The following is a 24,256-nucleotide window of genomic DNA, read 5'->3' as shown; positions in this document are numbered from 1 at the left end:
AGTACCTGTATGGAAGAAAATAATTTGTCTCTTATTGGCAAGTGAATATCTTGGGTTCTGGTAGTCAAAATTTAGAAATTATTGATTTATAGACTAGTCTAAAGACTTTTTAGTAATTTTTTAAGGAAATAACTAAAATGCATTCAAAAAAAGTCAAGATAATAGAATTCTTGTTCCAGGAGTACTTGTAAGGAACAAAAGACTTTGTCTCTTATTGGCAAGTGAATAACCTGGGTTCTACTAGTCAGAATTCGGAAATTATTGATTAATGGACTAGTCTGAAGACCTTCTTAGTCTTTTTTGAAAAAATGACTAAAATCCATTCACAAAAAGTCAAGATAATGGAATTCTTGTTCCAGGAGTGCCTGTAAGGAACAAAATAATTTGTCTCTTATTGGTAAGTGAATATCTTGGATTCTACTAGTCAGAATTCGGAAATTATTGATTTATGGACTAGGCTGAAGACTTTCTTATTCTTTTTTGAAAAAATGAGTAAAATCCATTCACAAAAAGTCAAGATAATGGAATTCTCGTTTCAGGAGTACTTGTAAGGAACAAAAGACTTTGTCTCTTATTGGCAAGTGAATATCTTGGGTTCTGGTAGTCAAAATATTGAAATTATTGAATTAATGACTAGTCTGAGGACCTTTTTAGTCTTTTTTGAAAAAATGACTAAAATCCATTCACAAAAAGTCAAGTTAATGGAATTCTTAGTCCAGGAGTGCCTGTAAAAAACAAAAGACTTTGTCTCTTATTGGCAAGTGAATATCTTGGGTTCTAGTAGTCGAAATATTGAAATTATTGATTTATAGACTAGTCTGAAGACTTTTTTAGTCTTTTTTGAAAAAATTACAAAAATCCATTCACAAAAAGTCAAGATAATGAAATTCTTGTTCCAGGAGTGCCTGTAAGGAACAAAAGACTTTGTCTTTTATTTTTTTTTTTAAATCTCATCCATTCTTCTCTAAGAGACCAACATACAAAATTAACGAAAAACAAATAAAAACACAAAGTCACGGTCTCACAACATGTAATTAAACGGGCTACACGTGTTTCGCTCTAGTTAGAGCATCATCAGGCCTTTAAAAGCCATCCACACACTTCACAGTACATAAATAAACAATCAAAATAGATTGTAGATCACCAAACTCGCTATACTGGCAATTTTCTTGTACCGCAACACCGTTCTGCAAATTTCCAAAAATCCTTTGCTTTTGTTGCACCTCAAATATGGAACAATATTCCAATTGAAAAAAAAACTTTAGCAATATCTACATTTTCAAAACACATTAAAAATAAACTTTTGCAAGAGCAACGTACAATTTAATGATAATGTGAGAAAATGTTGAAATTATCTGACTATTTGTGGCTAGATCTGTGCGTTCTCTGTCAGTCCAATTTATAAATAATAATGAATTATTAGTGCTATTCTCCTAGTGACCTATGGGGGGTTCTTGTGCTTGACCGGATACCAAAATTATTGTCATAAACTGAAAATTATTAACTTTATTGTTAAGTATAAATAGTGATTTTTTTTTCCTTTAGGTTTTGGTTTTTGGGGCGCTCTACACATTTCTGAAAATAAGTTCCAGACTTGTGAATCGGTTTATTAATCGCAGGGTAGTCCTTTATTTATCATCAACCGAGATTATTGTTATATTTAAAAATGAAGTGTAATTTATTTTGGGATAAATAAAAAGTTTTTGAATTTGAATTTGAATATTGTCAAGTAAATATCTTGGGTTCTAGTAGTCGAAATTTAGAAATTATTGATTTAATGACTAGTCTGGAGACTTTTTAGTAGTTTATTAAAGAAGTGACTAAAATCCATTCACAAAAAGTCGAGATAATGAAATTCTTGTTCCAGGAGTGCCTGTAAGGTACAAAAGACTTTGTCTCTTGTTGACAAGCGAATATCTTGGGTGCTACTAGTCAGAATTGGGAAATTATTGATTTATTTCCAGTATATTGTCTTTGAGCAATCACCCCCAAGATACTGAGCTAGTTACAGAGTTATCAAATACTTCTGAGACATTAAATATAAATTAAATTTTCCAGGCAATCAAACCAAAAAACATCATTTAAAATTGACTAAACGAAATATTCATTTTTACAAATTGCCTTTAAGTAGATTAGACTATTTGCTTTTTAGTAGAATGATGCTATGTCCTAGAGTATCAAAAGCCCCTGACGAGTCCTTATATTCAGCGCTGAAACTCTCTAATACAAAATCTGTTAACTCTAGAATTATTTAATCTTTGCTCTGTACATACTCTTCAATTTGCTGGTACCTTAATTATTCCACAGAAATTTCAGTTTCATTATAGTTTTTATGCCTTTATTACTAGGGTTTGGACTTTTATAGTGCTATGTATAGAAACCAATTCTAGCCCTTTTTACTATTAGACTTAATGACATATTTGTATATTCCCTCAACCTATTTAATAGTGTGTTATTATTTGCATTGAATGTTATGCCCTTTTTCTAATAGATGCAACAAGCCGAATAGTAATCCAAGGGAGAAATTGATTGCAAATTTTAATGTATGATTAATTATTTAAATAATTAGTTAACTGGAAGTATATTGTATTGAATAACAAGGAGATAGGTATGAAATTATTTTTGAGTATCTAGGTACAAGTATAACCAACTGTAATTTTTCTCTGAGGTATTAAGTATCTTAAGTTCCTTGTACCGGTAGTGTCAATGTGTACCATGGACATTCCACTTCATTTAAAACTCATTAGGTCGTTTAATGAGTTTTAACAAGTAGGGACCAATGGATGCCAATTTAAAATTAAAATGATCGCAAAGATGCTATATTTGTGTAATCACGCATTTTAGACTCGATATTAGTGCTAGTACTTACCAGGTACTTACCCACTGTTGGATTAAATTTTTCATTGCAATTTTCTAATAAAAACTCCTTCGAAATGATTTCCAGGGTCTAAAGAGTTCCAATTAAATAAGGCTCTTTATTAGCGGAATCTAATGAAATACTAAAGTAGTTATTCAAAACTGTTCGTCTAGTCAATAAGTTAAAAAAGTTCCAAAATGGATATGTTCGTAAAAAATTGCAAAACACTGACATTTTTGTTCAGCAGTCATATCTTCGGAACCACTCAAAGTATTTTCAGAATCCTTTTGGTCTATTATAGAGGACTTCCTGAGGATGGATTTGAGGGTAAAAACGTGATTCTAGGGTAATAATTTAAATGGTCAGGGCAGTTTTGCTTGGACCATTATTTTAAAGTAAATATTCCCTTTCCTTGAAGATATTTCAGCAAATAATTGAATAATGTTTAAAAGGACCTTGGGGGAAGAAGGGCCATTTATTACTGAATAATTTCATATATGTACGATTCTTGTACCTCAAAAACCCTTTGAGTGAGAAGGAAGTTTGTCCATCAAAGTCCCAAAGCCACCGAATTTGAAGTTTTTAGAACCATCTTGTAATTACAAGATTTTTGTTCATTATCCGACATTTTTGGGTAGAACTTGGAAACTACTTGAGATATTCTCATAATTGCTTTACATCATTATAGTGAGATTCTTGAGGATTGATCGAAGGTTAAAAAGGTAATTTTAGGTTAATAATTCTGGTAGTTGAGCAGTTTTGGTTGGACCACTTTTTTTAGTTACCCTTATAAAAATATTTCAATTATTTGCTGAAATATCCGCAAGAAAAGTGAACATTTACTAAAAAATAACAGTGGTCCAACCAAAACTGCTCTAACTATAAGAATTATTAACCTAGAACCACGTTTTTACCCTCAAATCCATCCTCAGGAATTCCACTATAATGATGTAAAAAAATTATGTGAATATCTTAAGTAGTTTCCAAGTTATGAACAAAAATGTCGATTAATGGATACAAATCTTGTAATTGCAATATGATTTTTAAATTCGGTGAGGACAAAAATCCCTGTAACTCAGAGTTTTTGAGGTACACGAATCGTTTGTATATGAAATTATTCAATAAGAAATGCACTTTCTTCCTTTAAGACCTTTGTAGAAATACTTTAATTATTTGCTGAAATATCCGCAAGAAAAGTGAACGTTTACTAAAAAAAATAATAGTCCAACCAAAACTGCTCTAACTATAAGAATTATAAACCCAGAACCACGTTTTTACCCTCAAATCCATCCTCAGGAATCCCACTATAATGATGTAAAAAAATTATGTGAATATCTTAAGTCGTTTCCAAGCTATGACTAAAAATGTCGATTAATGGATACAAATCTTGTAATTGCAATATGATTTTTAAATTCGGTGAGGACAAAAATCCCTGTAACTCAAAGAGTTTTTGAGGTACATACATGCATACATGCATCGTGCATATATAGAATTATTCAATAAGAAATGCACTTTCTTTCCCAAAGACCTTTGTAAAAATACATCAATTATTTGCTGTAATATCCGCAAGAAAAGTGGACGTTTACTAAAAAAAGTGGTCCAACCAAAACTGCTCTAATTATAAGAATTATTAACCTAGAACCACGTTTTTACCCTCAAATCCATCCTCAGGGATCCCGCTATGATGATGTAAAAGAATTATGAGAATATCTTCAGTAGTTTCCAAGTTATGACATAAAAATGAAAATTATTTGCTGAAATATCTTCAAGAAAAGTGAACATTTGCTAAAAAAAAGGGGGTCCAACCAAAACTGCTCTAACTATAAGATTTATTAACCTAGAACCACGTTTTTACCCTCAAATCCATCCTCAGGGATCCCAGTATCTTGATGTAAAAAAATTATGTGAATATCTTAAGTAATTTCCAAGTTATGACCAAAAATGTCTGTAAATAATTTTAAATTCACTGACTCTGGAACCTTTATGGACAAAAATCCCTCTAACTCAAAGGGTTTTAGAGGTACACGAATCGTTTGTATATGAGATTATTCAGTAAGTAATGCACTTTCTTTCTTGAAGACCTTTGTAAAAATACTTCAATTATTTGCTGAAATATCTTCAAGAAAGGTGAACATTTGCTCAAAAAAAAAGGGGGTCCAACCAAAACTGCTCTAACTATAAGATTTATTAACCTAGAACCACGTTTTTACCCCCAAATCCATCCTCAGGACTCCCACTATAATGATGTAAAAAAATTATGTGAATATCTTAAGTAGTTTCCAAGCTATGACCAAAAATGTCGATTAATGGATACAAATCTTGTAATTGCAATATGATTTTTAAATTCGGTGAGGACAAAAATCCCTCTAACTCAAAGAGTTTTTGAGGTACATGCATCGTGCATTTATCAAATTATTCAGTAAGAAATGTACTTTCTTGGTTTAAGACCTTTGTAAAAAACTTTTAATTATTTGCTGAAATATCCACAAGAAAAGTGAACGTTTACTAAAAAAAACAGTGGTCCAACCAAAACTGCTCTAATTATAAGAGTTATAAACCTAAAACCACGTTTTTACCCTCAAATCCATCCTCAGGGATCCCAGTATCTTGATGTAAAAAAATTATGTGAATATCTTAAGTAATTTCCAAGTTATGACCAAAAATGTCTGTAAATAATTTTAAATTCACTGACTCTGGAACCTTTATGGACAAAAATCCCTCTAACTCAAAGGGTTTTAGAGGTACACGAATCGTTTGTATATGAGATTATTCAGTAAGAAATGTACTTTCTTGGTTTAAGACCTTTGTAAAAAACTTTTAATTATTTGCTGAAATATCCACAAGAAAAGTGAACGTTTACTAAAAAAAACAGTGGTCCAACCAAAACTGCTCTAATTATAAGAGTTATAAACCTAAAACCACGTTTTTACCCTCAAATCCATCCTCAGGAATCTCACTATAATGATGTAAAAAAATCATGTGAATATCTTAAGTAGTTTCAAAGGTATGACCAAAAATGTCTGTTAATAATTTTAAATTCGGTGACTCTGGAACCTTGATGGACAAAAATCCCTCTAACTCAAAGGGTTTTTGAGATACACGAATCGTTTGTATATGAAATTATTCAGTAAGGAATGCACTTTCTGCCCTTAAGACCTTTGCAAAAATATTTCAATTATTTGCTGAAATATTCGCAAGAAAAGTGAACGTTTACTAAAAAAACAGCGGTCCAACCAAAACTGCTCCTTTACCCTCAAATCCATCCTCAGGGATCCCATTATAATGATGTAAAAGAATTATGAGAATATCTTAAGTAGTTTCCAAGGTATGACCAAAAATGTCGACTCATTGGATACAAATCTTGTAATTGCAATATGATTTTAAATCCGGTGACTCTGGAACCTTGATGGACGAAATTCCCTCAAACTCAAAAAGTTTTTGAGGTACATGCATCGTGCATATATAAAATTATTCAGTAAGAAATGTATTTTCTTTCCCAAAGACACTTGTAAAAATACTTCAATTATTTGCTGAAATACTCACAAGAAAAGTGAACGTTTACTAAAAAAAAATAGTAGTCCAACCAAAACTGCTGTAACTATAAAAATTATTAACCTAGAACCACGTTTTTACCCTCAAATCCATCCTCAGGGATCCCGCTATAATGATGTAAAAGAATTATGAGAATATCTTCAGTAGTTTCCAAGTTATGACCAAAAATGTAAATTATTTGCTGAAATATCCGCAAGAAAAGTGAACATTTACTAAAAAAAAAGCGGTCCAATCAAAATTGCTGTAACTATCAGAATTATTAACCTAGAATGACGTTTTTACCCTCAAATCCATCCTCAGGAATCTTACTATAATGATGTAAAAAAATTATGTGAATATCTTAACTAGTTTCCAAGTTATGACCAATAATGAAAATTATTTGCTGAAATATCCGCAAGAAAAGTGAATGTTTACTAAAAAAAAAAGTGGTCCAACCAAAACTGCTCTCATTCCCAAAATTATTAACCTAGAAACAGGTTTTTACCCTCAAATCCATCCTCAGGAACCCCGCTGTAATAGAGTAAAAGAATTATGAAAATATTTTAAGTGGTTCCCAAGTTAGGCCTAAAAATTGTCTAATATTCTTATTGCATACCTTAAAAAAGAGGAAATTTATGAAGACATTCTTGTTATTAGGGTTAAAGACACTCCTTTTAAATAAAGGAGCCGTTTCTTAACATAAAATAATAGTCATTTTAATTTTTTTAAATCCAAATGTGCCAAGTATGTTTTTGAATATAGAGTTTAGACTTCCTATAACCTTGTAAAGAAGCATTTCCTATCTATTTTGGACCTTTTTTGAACTCTTACGACTAGACCATATTAACTGATTAGCTCAATATCACAATATTAGTTTTTTTTTTAATCAAATAAACTTGCAGCCAGTCAAACATACGGGTGATACAGCAAAAAAAAACTCTTATCATCTTATGTTTTCTTTTTAACTTGCGTCGGAACTCTGACCCCCATCAACTGGCACAGTTTGTTCCTGACGGGTCGTACTTCCTCGACCGCGCATTCCCAATTAGTATCGCTCAATATCTGCATGATTTCGTCAAGATTATCTGTCGGAATCCCGCTACAATCGCCGTTAACCAACAGGGACTCGTACAGCCGGGATGCGGTCGAACGCCTCACGTAAGTCTGCCTATGGCAGAGCAGGATGCTCAATTGCACCAAGGCGGTCTGACTCACTTCGCCTGGAACCTGGAAGGAACATTCGTCTTTTAGGGTGAGTCACGGAAATTTAAGGGCGTATTCCTTCCTTGGGTGGAAACACTGGAAAAACTTCCTATAAACCTATGCCCGAAAATGCTTGTAAAAGGGCGAAAATAATAAAATAAAAAGGAAACTTCAAAGAAACATGGGAACCTTGAACGCGTATAATTTTTGTTGTCAAAGAAAAACGTATCTATGCATCGCTTGTACGTCACAAAGAATGCAATAGTCGTGGATTGTTGGTCAAAATTGGAATAGACTCTAGCTTCAAGTTTTTGTTATTGATATTGTTGCACTTTTCTTATATGCATACCATTTACAGCGAGTACAATCACTCTTACCAAGTGATTTTCCTCAAAAACTCAATAGGAGATAATCCTCAGTTTGTGGTAAGAATACTTATCACAGATAAAGCAATACGCTCAAAAAACGCAATCACGAATTTTCACAATATTCACAAATCGGCATACGAAAATCCAGATTGAATTACTAAAAGTCTGCACCAGCAACAATTTTCGATTAATGTATGGATGGGAATTATTAGAGTACTTGATTGGTCAATTTTTTTTTTGTCAGAATTATTAACTGGAGAACGACATTTTCTCGAGAAGGAACTGCCTGCACTATTACAAATAGTGCTCCAACGCAACCGTGGCCTCCGCGATATCCCGATTTAAACCCATTAGACTTCTTCCTCTGGGGTTGCCTAAATCAATTATTTTATACTACTCCCAATGAAAACGTTAAAGAGTTAAGAAATAGGATAGTGGCAAATTGCGCAACAATGCGAAACACAGATTAAAAGGCGATTGTAGGGTAGGTGGTTGCTTTTCTTTGCTCTTCCCCAAGAATTAAATTGAATAAATAAAATGGTTGTTTTCATTGTTGTATTTAAAAACTGAAAATGTAATACCCGGCGCCCTCTATTGGTGACATCAAAAATATTTAAAAAAAAAAAAAATTAGCGCCTCAGAACACCAATTATTAAAAAATCAATTAAAAATTCTACGCCCTGTATCTTCGCAGGGAAGCATTTTCCGGACATACGTTTAAAGGGAGTTTTTTCAATATTTTGACCCAAGGAATACGCCCGTAAATTTTCGTGCAATATTAATGACTCATCCTGTATATTAGGACTAGTACCAACTTTGATACCTCTATGCTATGCCAATTAAACGTTTTAACTTTAAAAGAGATAAATGCTATCTTTGAAATATTTGGAACCTTTTGAATCGTTCGGTGCTATTGTAAAAGTCGTACCTCTTATAGTTTTTATGCTACAGATTTTCAAAGTTTCTAATTAAATGTTGCATATTTTTTTTACAGTCCGAAATGGTCAACTTTGGAATTTTTTCCTGAAAAAACTAATGATTTTCAAAATTGTTCTTTAGCGCTTTTAGAATGTTTGGAGCCCTCTGAATCGTTTGGCACCACTAGAAAAGTCGTACCTCTTAAAGTTTCCAAACTACAGTTTAATTTAGTTCAGTTTAGTTTTTTACACGAAAAACACCAAAATTGCACAAAATTTTCACTTTTTTAAGTAGATTCTTAAAACTTTCATATTATTATTATAATTTATGATTTCCTTAATGGTACTTTTCAAACCAGCTCGTTAAGTGTAATAGAACAGAATTTGTCCCCCTAAAGCAACATTTTTTGCATGAAAAAATCCAAAATTGGCTAAAATTTTCACTTTTTTTTGGAGTATGTCCTTGAAACTTTCCAGATTATTATAAATCATGATTTCCTTATTGGTAGTTTTTAAATCAACTCTCTAAGTACAATAGAACAGAATTTGTCCCCCAAAAGCAGAATTTTTTTCATGAAAAAAACCCAAAATTGGCCAAAATTTTCACTTTTTTTTGGAGTACATCTTTGAAACTTTTAAGATTATTATAGTTCATAGTTTCCTTATTGCCAGTTTTTAAATCAACTCTCTAAGTATAATAGAACAGAATTTGTCCCCCAAAAGCAGAATTTTTCACTTACAAAAATCCAAAATTGGCCAAAATTTTCACTTTTTTTTGGAATAGATCCTAGAAACTTTCCAGATTATTATAATTCATGGTTTCCTTACTGGCAGTTTTTAAATCAACTCTCTAAGTATAATAGAACAGAATTTGTCCCCCAAAAGCAGAATTTTTCACTTAAAAAAACCCAAAATTGGCCAAAATTTTCACTTTTTTCTGAAGTAGATCTTTGAAACTTTCCAGATTGTTATAATTCATGGTTTCCTTACTGGTAGTTTTTAAATCAACTTTCTAAGTACAATAGAACAGAATTTGTCCCCCAAAAGCAGATTTTTTTACATAAAAAAACCCAAAATTGGCCAAAATTTTCACTTTTTTTTGGAGTACATCTTTGAAACTTTTAAGATTATTATAGTTCATGGTTTCCTTATTGCCAGTTTTTAAATCAACTCTCTAAGTATAATAGAACAGAATTTGTCCCCCAAAAGCAGAATTTTTCACTTACAAAAATCCAAAATTGGCCAAAATTTTCACTTTTTTTTGGAATAGATCCTTGAAACTTTCCAGATTATTATAATTCATGGTTTCCTTACTGGCAGTTTTTAAATCAACTCTCTAAGTATAATAGAACAGAATTTGTCCCCCAAAAGCAGAATTTTTCACTTAAAAAAACCCAAAATTGGCCAAAATTTTCACTTTTTTTTGGAGTACATCTTTGAAACTTTTAAGATTATTATAGTTTATGGTTTCCTTACTGGTAGTTTTTAAATCAACTTTCTAAGTACAATAGAACAAAATTTGTCCCCCAAAAGCAGATTTTTTTACATAAAAAAACCCAAAATTGGCCAAAATTTTTACTTTTTTTTGGAGTACATCTTTGAAACTTTTAAGATTATTATAATTCATGGTTTCCTTATTGCCAGTTTTTAAATCAACTCTCTAAGTATAATAGAACAGAATTTGTCCCCCAAAAGCAGAATTTTTCACTTAAAAAAACCCAAAATTGGCCAAAATTTTCACTTTTTTTTGGAATAGATCCTTGAAACTTTCCAGATTATTATAATTCATGGTTTCCTTACTGGCAGTTTTTAAATCAACTCTCTAAGTATAAGAGAACAGGATTTGTCCCCCAAAAGCAGAACTTCTCAATTTAAAAAACCCAAAATTGGCCAAAATTTTCACTTTTTTCTGAAGTAGATCTTTGAAACTTTCCAGATTGTTATAATTCATGGTTTCCTTACTGGTAGTTTTTAAATCAACTTTCTAAGTACAATAGAACAGAATTTGTCCCCCAAAAGCAGATTTTTTTACATAAAAAAACCCAAAATTGGCCAAAATTTTCACTTTTTTTTGGAGTACATCTTTGAAACTTTTAAGATTATTATAGTTCATGGTTTCCTTATTGCCAGTTTTTAAATCAACTCTCTAAGTATAATAGAACAGAATTTGTCCCCCAAAAGCAGAATTTTTCACTTACAAAAATCCAAAATTGGCCAAAATTTTCACTTTTTTTTGAAATAGATCCTTGAAACTTTCCAGATTATTATAATTCATGGTTTCCTTACTGGCAGTTTTTAAATCAACTCTCTAAGTATAATAGAACAGAATTTGTCCCCCAAAAGCAGAACTTCTCACTTTAAAAAACCCAAAATTGGCCAAAATTTTGATTTTTTTTCGAAATAGATCCTTGAAACTTTCCAGATTATTATAAATCATGATTTTCTTATTGGCAGTTTTTAAACCAACTTTTTAAGTACAATAGAACAGAATTTGTCCCCCAAAAGCAGAATTTTGCCATGGAATTTTAGTGTCGGAAGGTCTATACAATAATGCCCAACAATAATTACTATACAATAATGTCTATATAATAATTACCCAAACTATTCGTTCATAAACTAAAAAATCTCCTCTACTAATTTATTATGTTCATAATCAACAGTCAGACCAAGTTCATATAACCATTACCGGCCTGAGGCAACTTATAATCCCCTGCCAAGTCTACACTGTTGACTATGTGATTTATGAATATTCATGAATTTATGACAATTACTGTAGACTCTACAGCACGATAAAGATGATGAAAATGCTATATAAACACAATCAGCAAGAAAAGATTGATTTTTCTAGCAGAATGTTAAGTATACCTGATCAATAATGTCTTTTTTGATAGGAAATAATAATTTTTTATCAGAGCACATTTTTTATTCTCAAATCCCTCTCAGCGTTAAAATATTTATACCTGATTCACGGTTACATTTACACAAGGCATTATTTAAGTTTGTATACGAGTTTTTCATTAAACTTCCTATATTCTACCTGAAATTCACTCAGACACATCTATTTGTTGTCACTAAAATTTAAATGTCTCTAAATCTTACCTGTATAAACTGGCACATTAGGCTTATCCCGTCCATTAACTTGTAAATATCCCTGCATCCAGCGATCTCCATCTGCACAAGTTTTAATATTCTTTTAGTAAAGTCGTCGCCAGTATCTTCAATGATGCCGCTAATACACTGAGAGTCGATTAGTTTATCCAAAAATCTACGAACAAATCGGCGTTATTCGATCGAAACTTAAACAAATCGACAATAAATTACTCGCCTAAACATCGGCACAGTAATCCGATCGCACTTTTGATGATCAACGAAAATTGTATGAACGGTTTCGCATATCCGTTTAATTTCTTTTAGCCCCTTAGACTTTTCCTCTTCTTTTAAGTATGTAAATAACGAGGCCCCGGACTTTTTAACCTAAAATCTCGTATATTATTAAACAGAACGTAATTGAAATTTACGGAGTTTCATTACTAAGGATTCAGTCAAACCGCCCACGCTGCACACAAGACCGAGCAGGACGTGATACGTGAAAGGGGAAAATCGCAGCAGTTGCACGAACTTCGGAAAAGTCGAACCGCCCGAGTTCCAATTGAGGATGCCGCACTCTTCTTTCGGGAATATGAGAGACAGTTGGTCATGGTATTCAATGTTTGGTACACGTGGATTACTAAAAAAACGCAAAAATCAGTTTATCGGCCTCCGTGTTCTCCAGATCTAACCCCGTTGGATTTTTACATAATTAAGAAAATACAACATGCAAACCAAAAATTATAATCTTGGTTGCCTAGAACCGCTGCTAACGGTACTATTGATTTGTATGTTTTTCTTCATATTTAATTAGCTTCTTTTCTCAATATTATCGTTTCGTATCTGAAAACCAACACCAGACATCCCTTTAAATTATGTTGAAGGAATTATTTGAATATCTCCAGTACTTTTTGAGATATTACAAGAAATGTATTAGGAACACTTTCAACTAAAAATGGTGTAACTCAAGGAATTTTGAAGCTAACAAGACGTTTCAAAGCTCAAATCCATCATCAGGAACTTCTTTACAATATGGCAGAGAAGTTATTAAAATATTCCCAGTAATTTTTGACGTATCTTTAAAAGTGTTTCTATACGAATTGTTTCAATTTAATTTTTAGGCTCGACTAGGTCCACCCCTCATAAATCTGGGTTTAACTCAGAAAGTTCTTGAGCTACAGAAATTCTTCGTATATGAAAATGTTCCTTAAGAATCGCTTCAACTTTGAGTGAAAACCTCAGTAAAATGCTTGGAATAGTTTTTAAGTTATCATGGATAGAAATAATATCAGACAGCGCAAGTGAAACAGCTGTAGATGAGTGAATTTTGCTTCTAAAAAAGAGTGTTTCGCAATCAATTCATCCTCAGGAAATCCCCTAGAATTCCCTAAAAGAAACATGAAAATCCCTCAATAACTTCTTGAGTTATCATTAAAATTGTCTGGACAAATTGTTAAATCAAACTTGAAATTTCATTTTTAGCCTCGCCTAAGTCCACCCCTCGTAAATCTGAGTCTAACTCAGAAAGTTCTTGAGCTACAAAAATTCTTCGTATATGAGAATGTTCCTTAAGAAACGCTTCAACTTTAAGTGAAAACCGCAATAAAATGATTGAAATAGTTTTTAAGTAATCATGGTTAGAAGTAAAGTTTGTATGGATTGAAATAATATCAGACATGGCGCAAGTGAAACAGCTGTACCTCAGTCAATTTTGTTCACAAAAAAGAGTTTTTGGCAAGAAATTCATCCTCAGGAAACCCCCTGTAATTCCTTAAAAGAAACATGAAAATCCCTCAATAACTTCCTGAGTTATCCTTAAAAAAGTCTCTGGATGAATCGTTAAATCAAACTTGAAATTTCATTTTTAGCCTCGCCTAAGTCCACGACTCGTAAATCTGAGTATAACTCAGAAAGTTTTTGAGCTATAAAAATTCTTCGTATATGAAAATGTTCCTTAAGAATCCCTTCAACTTTAAGTGAAAACCTCGCTACAATGCTTGAAATAGTTGTCAAGTTATCACGGATAGAATTGAAATTTTTAGGGATAGAAATAATATCAGACATGGCGCAAGTGAAAGAGCTGTAGTTGAGTGAATTTTGCTTCTAAAAAAGAGTGTTTCGCAATAAATTCATCCTCAGGAAACCCTCTATATTTTCCTAAAAGAAAGATGAAAATCCCCTAATAACTTCTTGAGTTTTCTTTAAAAATGGAACGCCATCAAACGACGTTCTTACCACCAGTGGATCGAACGAGGAGGTGGATCCGATAGAATGGCCGCCGAGATCACCGGATCTAATAGCCCTCGATTTTTTTTTCGTCGTATTCAAAACATAACCGGATTCCCTTGATGATATTTGGCAGCGAATTATAATAGAACGTGCATTTATTTTAAGAACAGTTATGGAGCCTAACGTTTGTATTAAATTTGTTTTTTTCCATTTTTTTTTTATTTGAAAGATATTCGCATTGAAATTAAGATCCAAGAAATGTTGTAAACTGTATGTACTTACTTGTAAATGAAACTAAAGAAAACCTTGCCGGCAAGAGCTCTCGTTCGATCGATCTTCTCCACGGCCTGTTGAGCTACATTCGACAGGATTTTGTTCATCAGTTCGGAGGTTAGGATTTGAGGCATTTTCTCGGTTAAGAGCAATGTTAACACCTAAAAAATGTAGGGAATATGGCAAAATGTCTGTAAACATCGCTATATACAAAGATATTTATTAAGATTTACTTTGTTTGCCTCTAAGAGACTTCTAAGTCTTCCTAAGTTCCTTTCAGACACTTAAGAGTATTTGAGAGTCTATTCAAGTCATTTGAGACACTTTGGTTGCCTCTAAAAGGCTTCTAAGTCTTCCTAAGTCTCTTTCAGACACTTGCGAGAATTTGAGAGTCTATTCCAGGCATCTGAGACACTTTGACTGCCTGTAAGAGATTTCTAAGTCTTCCTAAGTCTCTTTTAGACACTTAAGAGTATTTTAAAGTTATTGGAGGCACTTTGGCTGCCTGTAAGAGACTTCTAAGTCTTCTTAAGTCTCGTCCAAGCACTTGACGGTATCTGAAAGACTATTTCAGACATTTGAGGGACTTTGACTGCCTGTAAGTGACTTCCAAGTCTTCTTAAGTCTCGTCCAAGCACTTGAGGGTATCTGAGAGTCTAATTCAGGCATCTGAGACACTTTGACTGCCTGTAAGAGACTTCTAAGTTTTCCTAAGTCTTTTTTAGACATTTAAGAGTATTTAAGGGTCAATTCCAGGCATTTGAGGCACTTTGACTACCTATAAGAGACTTCTAAGTCTTGATAAGTTACTTCCAAGCACTTAAGGATATCTGAGAGTCTATTCCAGGCATTTGAGGCACTTTGGTTGCCTGTAGGAAACTTCCAAGTCGTATTAACTCTCTTCCAAGCACTTAAGGGTATCCGAGAGTCTATTCCAGGCATCTGAGGCACTTTGGCTGCCTTTAAGAGACTTCTAAGTCTTCATAAGTTTCTTTCAGACACTTAAGAATATTTGAGAGTCTATTCAAGGCACTGTAAGCTGGCTGTAAGGCTGCCTGTAAGAGACTTCTAAGTCTTCTTAAGACTCTTCCAAGTACTTGAGAGTCTATTCCAGACATATGAGATACTTTGGTTGCCTCTAAGAGACTTCTAAGTCTTTTTAAGTTTCTTCCAAGCACTTGAGAATATCTGAGAGCCTATTCCAAGGATTTGAGGCACTTTGGCTGCCTGTAAGAGACTTCTAAGTCTCTTTCAGACACTTAATAGAATTTGGAAGTCTATTCAAGGCATTTGAGACACTTTGGTTACCTGTAAGAGACTTCTAAGTCTTCTTAAGTCTCTTCCAAGTACTTGAGAGTCTATTCCAGACATATGTTACACTTTGGCTGCCTTTAAGAGACTTCTAAGTCTTGATAAGTTACTTCCAAGCACTGTAAGAGCCTTCCTAAGTCTCTTTCGGATACTTGAGAGGATTTGAAAGTCTATTCCAGGCATTTGAGATATTTTGGTTGCCTCTAAGAGACTTCTAAGTCTTCTTAAGTCTCTTCCAAGTACTTAAGAGTCTATTGCAGGCCTTTGGGGGACTTTGACTGCCTGTAAGAGACTTCTAAGTCTTCTTAAGTCTCTTCCAAGTACTTGAGAGTCTATTCCAGGCATTTGAAGCACTTTGGTTGCCTCTAGGAGACTTCCAAGTCGTCTTAACCCTCTTCCAAGCACTTGAGGGTCTATTCCAGGCATTTGAGGCACTTTGACTACCTGTAAGTTACTTCTAAATCTTCTTAAGTCTCTTACAGGCACTTGAGAGAATTCGAGAGTCTATTCAAGGTATCTGAGACACTTTGGTTGCCTGTAAGAGACTTCTAAGTCTTCTTAAGTCTCTTCCAAGCATTTAAGGGTATCGGAGAGTCTATTCCAGGCATTTGAGGCACTTTGGTTGCCTTTAGGAGACTTCCAAGTCTTCTTAACTCTCTTCCAAGCACTTGAGGGTATTTGCGAGTCTATTGCAGGCATTTGAGGGACTTTGGCTGCCTCTAAGTGACTTCCAAGTCTTCTTAAGTCTCTTCCAAGCACTTGAGGGTCTATTCCAGGCATTTGAGACAATTTGGTTGCCTGTAAGAGACTTCTAAGTCTTCTTAAGTCTCTTCCAAGTACTTGAGGGTCTATTCCAGACATTTGAGGCACTTTGGCTGCCTGTAAGAGACTTTTAAGTCTTCTTTTAGCTTCTTCCAAGTATTTAAGAGTACTATCCTTCTTGGATTCTCAATATCTTTCTTATTAGTGGAATTTATAAGAAAACTACTATTTTTTGGACTTCTGGTATTCCTGATACTTATATTTTTAAGCTTAATTGGCTTAATAACCTCAGCTTATTTTCTACAGATTGTGGTGTTGTAATAATACTAGATGGGTTTATTAATAATTGGTAATTCTCTTTCGGTAATTTAACTGTATGTGCACATTTCGTTTCTATACGATCTTCAATTTTTTTCTTTAATAAATTAATTATTTCTTCCTGAGATGCAATAATATAATGTTTGTCTTCTATTGTTTTTTTATAGGAGGGTGCAATGCTCAAATTTCTCACACTTTTTACATATAAATTTAGGAACTTCATTCTCCTTAAGTTCCAAAACTTTAACCTTAAATGAAGTAAGATTTGTGCATGAGTTACGGTACTTCCCCTTGCAAATGTTACAACAAAATATTGCACCAGGATCTCTGCACACGTCACGCTCCATTTTACGTCACAATTTTTGTACAATTAGAGTTTATTGCCACGCCCTGCCTGCCGGAATGTTTTTCCATATAAATATACTTTTTATTCATGGTATATTTGTTATTACAGCATAATACACTACACTCTATAGATTGGTATTATTCTTATTCAATTTAGGCACTATTAAATTACAAAATTTAAGGAAAATCGACGTTCGCGGTAAAATAGTGCTCAATTTTTTTTAATGTTATAACAGTGTTTTTAGGTTGTACTAAATTCCATAAACAGATATAATAATACATAAAGAAACTGTAAAAAATACATGATAAAGTATTTTTTTTTACCTGAAGACCAGTAACGCAAGCTTCTCTAACCCACGCTCCAATATCACCCCGTTTGTCTTCGGAATAGTCTTTCAACCCCTCGAATAAGGTCGAGTAAAACTGAGCGATGTAGTTTTCATGGAAATCTACAAAAAACCAGTACGCTTTATAGATTCATGTTCACTGTTAATAAATAATTGAGTGAATACTCCATTTTAGCAGTAAAACAATAAATAATTCAGTTGTACCGACTAAAGTTCTGCTTAGTTCCACCCAAAAGAATATCTAACTAAACTAAACAGAATTCAAGTTAGGCGCCCTGAAGATGAGCATATTTATGCACTTGACGTCTTGATCACGATCATTTTCATCTCTAAAGTTGTCGTTTTAAGAGAAGGATACTCAGATCATGTCTCTTTTCTCTTATATTAAACATTCAAATAAAAATAAGATAATTATTAATTGTTTGGATACAGATCCTCATTTTGAGGATTGACACCCCAATATAAGTGCTGTAAGTTTTATAAATAAAATATCTGGATCATATTCAGTTATGAAGTCCATAAATCAATAATTTTAACATTTGACCCCAGGAGAACCCAAGAGATTAGTTCGTTATTATGTTGTTTAATATCTTATAACGATCATTAATCTATATGTTAAATTTGAGGAGGTGCTGATTGACATTCCGTACATTGTTTGGGCCCTGCAAATTAAGCTGTTGCATTGGTAAATAAATTTAAAAAAATTGACTGGGTTCGCTTTGAAAGGGTTTCAAGACTGGTCAAAGCTCTGAATTGTTCCAGAGCAGTCTTGGTTTATTCCAGGGTGCTGCTTTGACTCGGTTTAAAAAAAGTAGGGTTAGTCTTTCTACTAATCTAGTAAATCGTGATTTCTTTTAGATGAAATTAAATCTAGATAGATTAATTTATTTTCTCTCCTTTCTAATCCTCCCTCAGAAGAAGAGATTCTTTAAAAGTTTTGATTGGCATTCCGTACATTGTTTGAGCCCTTGCTTTTGTCTGCACGTTGATTTATTGACCGAAGACCCATTGATATGTTAAATATAAGATGTGTAATAACCTTCGGAAGTTCTGAATGATATTCCATGCATTTTTTGTTTCTAACAGGCACTCCTGGAATAAAAATGCCAATATCTTCACATTTTTTTCAAAAAAAAGACTAAGACTCTTCTGAGTAGTATATAAATTAATAATTTCTGAATTTTGACTACCACAGTCCAAGATATTCATTTGTGAATAACATACAAAGTCATTTGTTTCTTACAGGCACTCCTGGAATAAAAATTCTAATATCTTCACTTTTAGTGCATCGATTTTAGTAATTTCTTCAACAAAAACCCTAAAGAAGTCTTCTGAGTAGTCCATAAATCAATAATTTCTGAATTTTGACCATCAGAATCCAAGATATTCATTTATTAATAACAGACAAAGTCATTTGTTTCTTACAGGCACTCCTGGAATAAAAATTTTAATAACTTGACTTTTAGTCTATCGATTTTAGTCATTTCTTCAAAAAAAAGACTAAGGCTCTTCTGAGTAGTCCATAAGTCAATAATTTCTGAATTTTGACCGTCAGAATCCAAGATATTCATTTGTTAATAACAGACAAAGTTTTTTGCCTCTTACAGGCACTTCTGGAATAAGAATACCAATAATTTGACTTTAAGTCACATTTTTTCACCGATTTCCATGAAATGTATCTCATATTATAGTGATTTTAATTCTAAACAAAAAATGTATCTAAAAATTTTTGTTAACAGGATAGTTTCTGCGTTAAATTTTTTTGAAGAATCTGTCAAAATAAAAAATGAAAATTTGCCATAACTTCCTTATTTTTTCACCGATTTCCATGAAATTTAGCTCATATTATAGTGATTTTAATTCCAAACAAAAAATGTATCTATACAAATTTTTGTTAACAGGATAGTTTCTGCGTTAAACTTTTTTGAAGAATCTGTCAAAATAAAAATTAAAATTTGCCATAACTTCCTTATTTTTTCACTGATTTCCATGAAATTTATCTCATATTATAGTGATTTTAATTCCAAACAAAAAATATATTTATAAAAATTTTTGTTAACAGGATAGTTTCTGCGTTCAATTTTTTTGAAGAATCTGTAAAAATTAAAATGAAAATTTGCCATAACTTCCTTATTTTTTCACCGATTTCCATGAAATTTAGCTCATATTATAGTGATTTTAATTCCAAACAAAAAATGTATCTATAAAAATCTTTGTTAATAGGATAGTTTCTGCGTTAAATTTTTTTGAAGAATCTGTCAAAATAAAAATGAAAATTTGCCATAACTTATAAATAAATAAATAAATAATGGCTTTATTTGTACTTTTCAATAGTGTACATAGGCGAAGTCTAGCCAAAGGCTAATCTACTTAACCTATTTAAAAAAGTAAGCAAAATTATTTTAGATAGCACAACTGAAAGAAAAAAATTAACATTTGTAATAGTAACACTAATATTAATATAAAAATAAACAGATATACACCCATTGGTCCATAAAAATCAAAAAATTATAAATAAGAAATACCTACTGACAATTTAGCTATTCTGTTTTGTTAAAAAATGCAGCTTTAGTTTTTTCTTGAAACCCGCTACTGACATTTCTTTTATAGGATTCGGAACAAGGTCATTGTAAATTGCCACAGCATTATACAGAAAACTACGACGAAAGAAGGCTGTTCGATATCTGGGAATTGACAACTTATCCATAAATCTCAGATTTGCATCATGTAAATTTTTCCGAAAAGTAAGTTTCTTGCGGAGGTAGGGAGGAGTAGACGACGCTAGCAGTCTATGCACAAAAACCGCCAATTGCAAAGAGAATAGATTTTCCACGCGCAGCCAACTAAGTTCACATAGCCTTGCAGAGACTCTATCAAACTTTCTCAGTCCATAAATAAATCTGCAGCATTGATTTTGCAGCTTTTGCAATCGGTACGCAGTGATTTTGTCTAAACATGGATAATAAACAATATTGCAGTAATTCATAATAGGTAATACTAGAGACTCACACAGTTTTTTCCTTACCTTAAAATTAATTATATTTCTGTTTGCATACAATGGCTTTAAAGAATAGTATGACTTTTTAATAACATTAGAAACGTGTAACTTAAAGCGCAATTCATCATCCAGAAGCAATCCAAGATTTTTTGCACATTTAACCATACTTAGCTGATTACCTCCCACAAAAAGCTTTAAACCGTCCAATGCTATTCTTCTTTTGTTCTTAGAAGTAAAGCACATAACACAACACTTTGAAGGATTGAGTTTTAAATTATTTTGAGAGGAAAAGAAGGAAATTCTAGAAAGATCGTCGTTTATTTTATTTGTTGCCTCCAATACAGATTCAGCTTTAAAAGAATGATAGATTTGCATATCATCCGCGAACCCCTGGATCTGGCAGTGTTTTACAACTTTAAACAAATCCGAAACATACATTAGAAATAAGAGAGGTCCCAAAACAGATCCCTGAGGTACTCCAGATGTTATATATTTGATATTTGAAAAAGTCTGATCTTCCAAGACCACCATTTGCCTTCTGTTGGATAAGTAGGATTTAAAAAACATTTGGGAAACATTATCAAAGCCATAATAAGCCAACTTTGCCAAAAGCAAATGATGATCCAAGGTGTCAAATGCCTTGGAAAAATCAAGCATTATAAGTGCTGTGGAGTCTCCTTTATCCATTGCAGAAATTATCTCTTGGGTAACGTTTAGTAAGACAGATGTCGTGCTATGTTGTTTTCTAAACCCAGATTGCTTATGCGGAATAATATTATTGGAGGTGAGAAAGTCATAAATTTGCTGCTGTATAAACTTTTCCAAAACTTTAGCGATGACCGGGATAATTGAAATAGGTCTAAGGTCGCTGAAATTAGTTGGATTATTAATTTTAGCCAAAGGTGTTAAGAGAGAAATTTTCCACATACCCGGAAAATACCCAGTTTCTAGGCAACAGTTTATAATATGCGTAATATGTGGAGATAGCTTTGGAATACAGTGTTGCAGCATTAGCGCTGATATTGAATCACAACCGTGTGCATTTGATTTTAGGCTTAAGACTATTTTAGAAATTTCCTCAACTTTGGCTAATCGAAATGAAAAATTTAGATCATGTTTGAACTGTTTGTTCTGAAAATTAGCAACTTCTTCGGGGCAACTACCTAACGGGCTATAAACTGAAGCAAAATAGTCATTAATTTTGTTTGGATCTCGGAGATTTAAAGGAATAGAACGATTAGAGACATTTTTTAGACTTAGATTATTAATAGCTCTCCATAACTGTTTACTATCTCTGATGTTCTGATGAAATTGCAGATAATTTCTTTTTTCTCGTCTAATCATTCCCACCACAAGATTACGCATCTGTCTATAATATGCCCAATCAGTCAAATTTTTAGATTTTTTAAAACTTGACAATGCCTTATTTTTTTCTTTTATAAAAAGCTGCACATTTGCAGTTATCCACGGGGTATAAGGCTTAGAAATTTTTGACGTCGTAAAGGGTGCATGTCTATCAAATAATGAGCAAATATTACTAGTAAGATACTGAATTTTTTCGTCTAGATTATTGATATAGTACACATTATCCCACACAATTTTATTCAGGTCCTTATAAAAATCATTTTTATTAAAATGTTTAAAATTACGATAGAGTTTCGTTTTTATCTCCCTACTCCGTGCCGCAATCTCGACACTGCAGAATATAGCTTGATGGTCACTAATTAGATCAGCGTTAAGTACTGCTGTACTTGTAACATTTGAGGGTTTATTAAAATAGATAACATCAATGAGTGTTTGTGCCATAGCAGCAATACGAGTAGGCTCATTTATTAACTGAGTAAAATCATAAGCTGTAAGACAATCAAGTAAAATATTATTTGTAAAATGATTAACATTAACATCACCCAGGATGATAATATTCTCATACTGTAGACATGCATGTGATAATATATCATCAAAACATTCAACACAACGCCCTAAATCTGACCTTGGTGGTCTATAGACTGTTCCAACAAGAAAAATTGTTTTGCCTATATTTACTTTAATAAATAAACACTCTAAATCATCAGAAAAGTCAATGTCAGCAAAAACCAAAGAGCTTTCAAAAATCTGTCGTACATAGACAGCCACGCCTCCACCCCTACCACGTCTATTCTTTACAAATAATTTGTAGTTCGGGATCAGAAAATTATCAGCCTCAGAATCGCTCAGCCAGCTTTCAGAAATACACATAATGTCAGTATTGGTTAACGTAATTAAATTTACAAAATGATCAAAACCTGTAAACAGTGATCGGACATTTAGATGCCCAAAATTAACATTTTTAACCGTATTAGCTTCCATATCAGTTTACCAAAAATACACAGCAGACCAACAAATTATAACAAAATAAAAGAAAAACAAATCAAATTAAAATAAAAAAAGGAAAAACTTCTAAATTAGGTTAAATGGGCACAAGTATGAAATCTAAGAAAAAATAAACAAAAAGAAGTTTATCATAGGTGCCTCTGACCCTATAAATAAATAGACGTATAACATATAAACATATTTGCACATATAAGAAAAGTATATATATATATATATAAATAATAAGTTTAAACCTAGGCAATAATACATATTGCAAATTAGTGGTAAAATAACAAGAGCAAAGGGAAAAAAATATATAATATAAAAAGAATTCCACCACCCTAGAAATTCTTACTATAAATCTATGGTAATTGATATAACGATTTACTAAAGAGTACCTTGTTTAAATGGAATTTAAGCCATCTTCGTCCTGAACTCTGTGCACAATGCCCCGATGTTTAATATAGATATACCCATGTATACACCATACATCTTCAATCAACTTCCTTATTTTTTCACCGATTTCCATGAAATTTACCTCATATTATAGTAATTTTAATTCCAAACAACAAATGTATCTATAAAAATTTTTGTTAACAGGATAGTTTCTTCGTTACATTTTTTTGAAGAATCTGTCAAAATAAAAAATGAAAATTTGCCATAACTTCCTTATTTTTTCACCGATTTCCATGAAATTTAGCTCATATTATAGTGATTTTAATTCCAAACAACAAATGTATCTATAAAAATTTTTGTTAACAGGATAGTTTCTTCGTTACATTTTTTTGAAGAATCTGTCAAAATAAAAAATGAAAATTTGCCATAACTTCCTTATTTTTTCACCGATTTCCATGAAATTTAGCTCATATTATAGTGATTTTAATTCCAAACAAAAAATGTATCTATAAAAATCTTTGTTAATAGGATAGTTTCTGCGTTAAATTTTTTTGAAGAATCTGTCAAAATAAAAATGAAAATTTGCCATAACTTCCTTATTTTTTCACCGATTTCCACGAAATTTATCTCATATTATAGTGATTTTAATTCCAAACAAAAAATGTATCTATAAAAATTTTTGTTAACAGGATAGTTTCTGCGTTAAATTTTTTTGAAGAATCTGTCAAAATAACCGACTTTTTATTTCCAACTCTTCGGAGATACTGATTGACATTCCGTACATTGTTTGGGCCCGCCCAAAAATTAAATGTTTGACCGATGATTTAGTCGGTCCATTTTTCTTACCCGGTAACTGTACAGGTGAACTGTACTTAGAGCTACACTATAATTGAAACTAGTAGACTATAATTGAAAAACCACAAAATGACAGATATGTTCGCACCATCCTGTTGATGTTTTAAGAA

General features: G+C 32.4%; 1 protein-coding gene across 1 annotated transcript in view; it reads right to left on the bottom strand.

Moving 5' to 3' along the window:
• Window positions 1–7,250: 7,250 nt before the first annotated feature.
• The window catches only part of LOC126747846 (tubulin-specific chaperone D), a 33,787-nt gene continuing 16,781 nt past the window's right edge, over window positions 7,251–24,256 (bottom strand). Inside the window, exons 9-14 of the mRNA XM_050456748.1 lie at window positions 17,526–17,650; window positions 14,475–14,626; window positions 12,408–12,603; window positions 12,202–12,350; window positions 11,976–12,141; window positions 7,251–7,615 (exon numbers count right to left, since the gene is read on the bottom strand). Coding sequence (XP_050312705.1) covers window positions 7,337–7,615; window positions 11,976–12,141; window positions 12,202–12,350; window positions 12,408–12,603; window positions 14,475–14,626; window positions 17,526–17,650 — 1,067 coding nt within the window. The 3' untranslated portion in view covers window positions 7,251–7,336. The remainder of the gene's footprint in view (window positions 7,616–11,975; window positions 12,142–12,201; window positions 12,351–12,407; window positions 12,604–14,474; window positions 14,627–17,525; window positions 17,651–24,256) is intronic.

The sequence above is a fragment of the Anthonomus grandis genome, chromosome 20 (genome assembly GCF_022605725.1).
Source record: "Anthonomus grandis grandis chromosome 20, icAntGran1.3, whole genome shotgun sequence".
Taxonomy (NCBI): Eukaryota; Metazoa; Arthropoda; class Insecta; order Coleoptera; family Curculionidae; genus Anthonomus; species Anthonomus grandis.
This window is presented reverse-complemented; position numbering and strand designations above follow the sequence as displayed.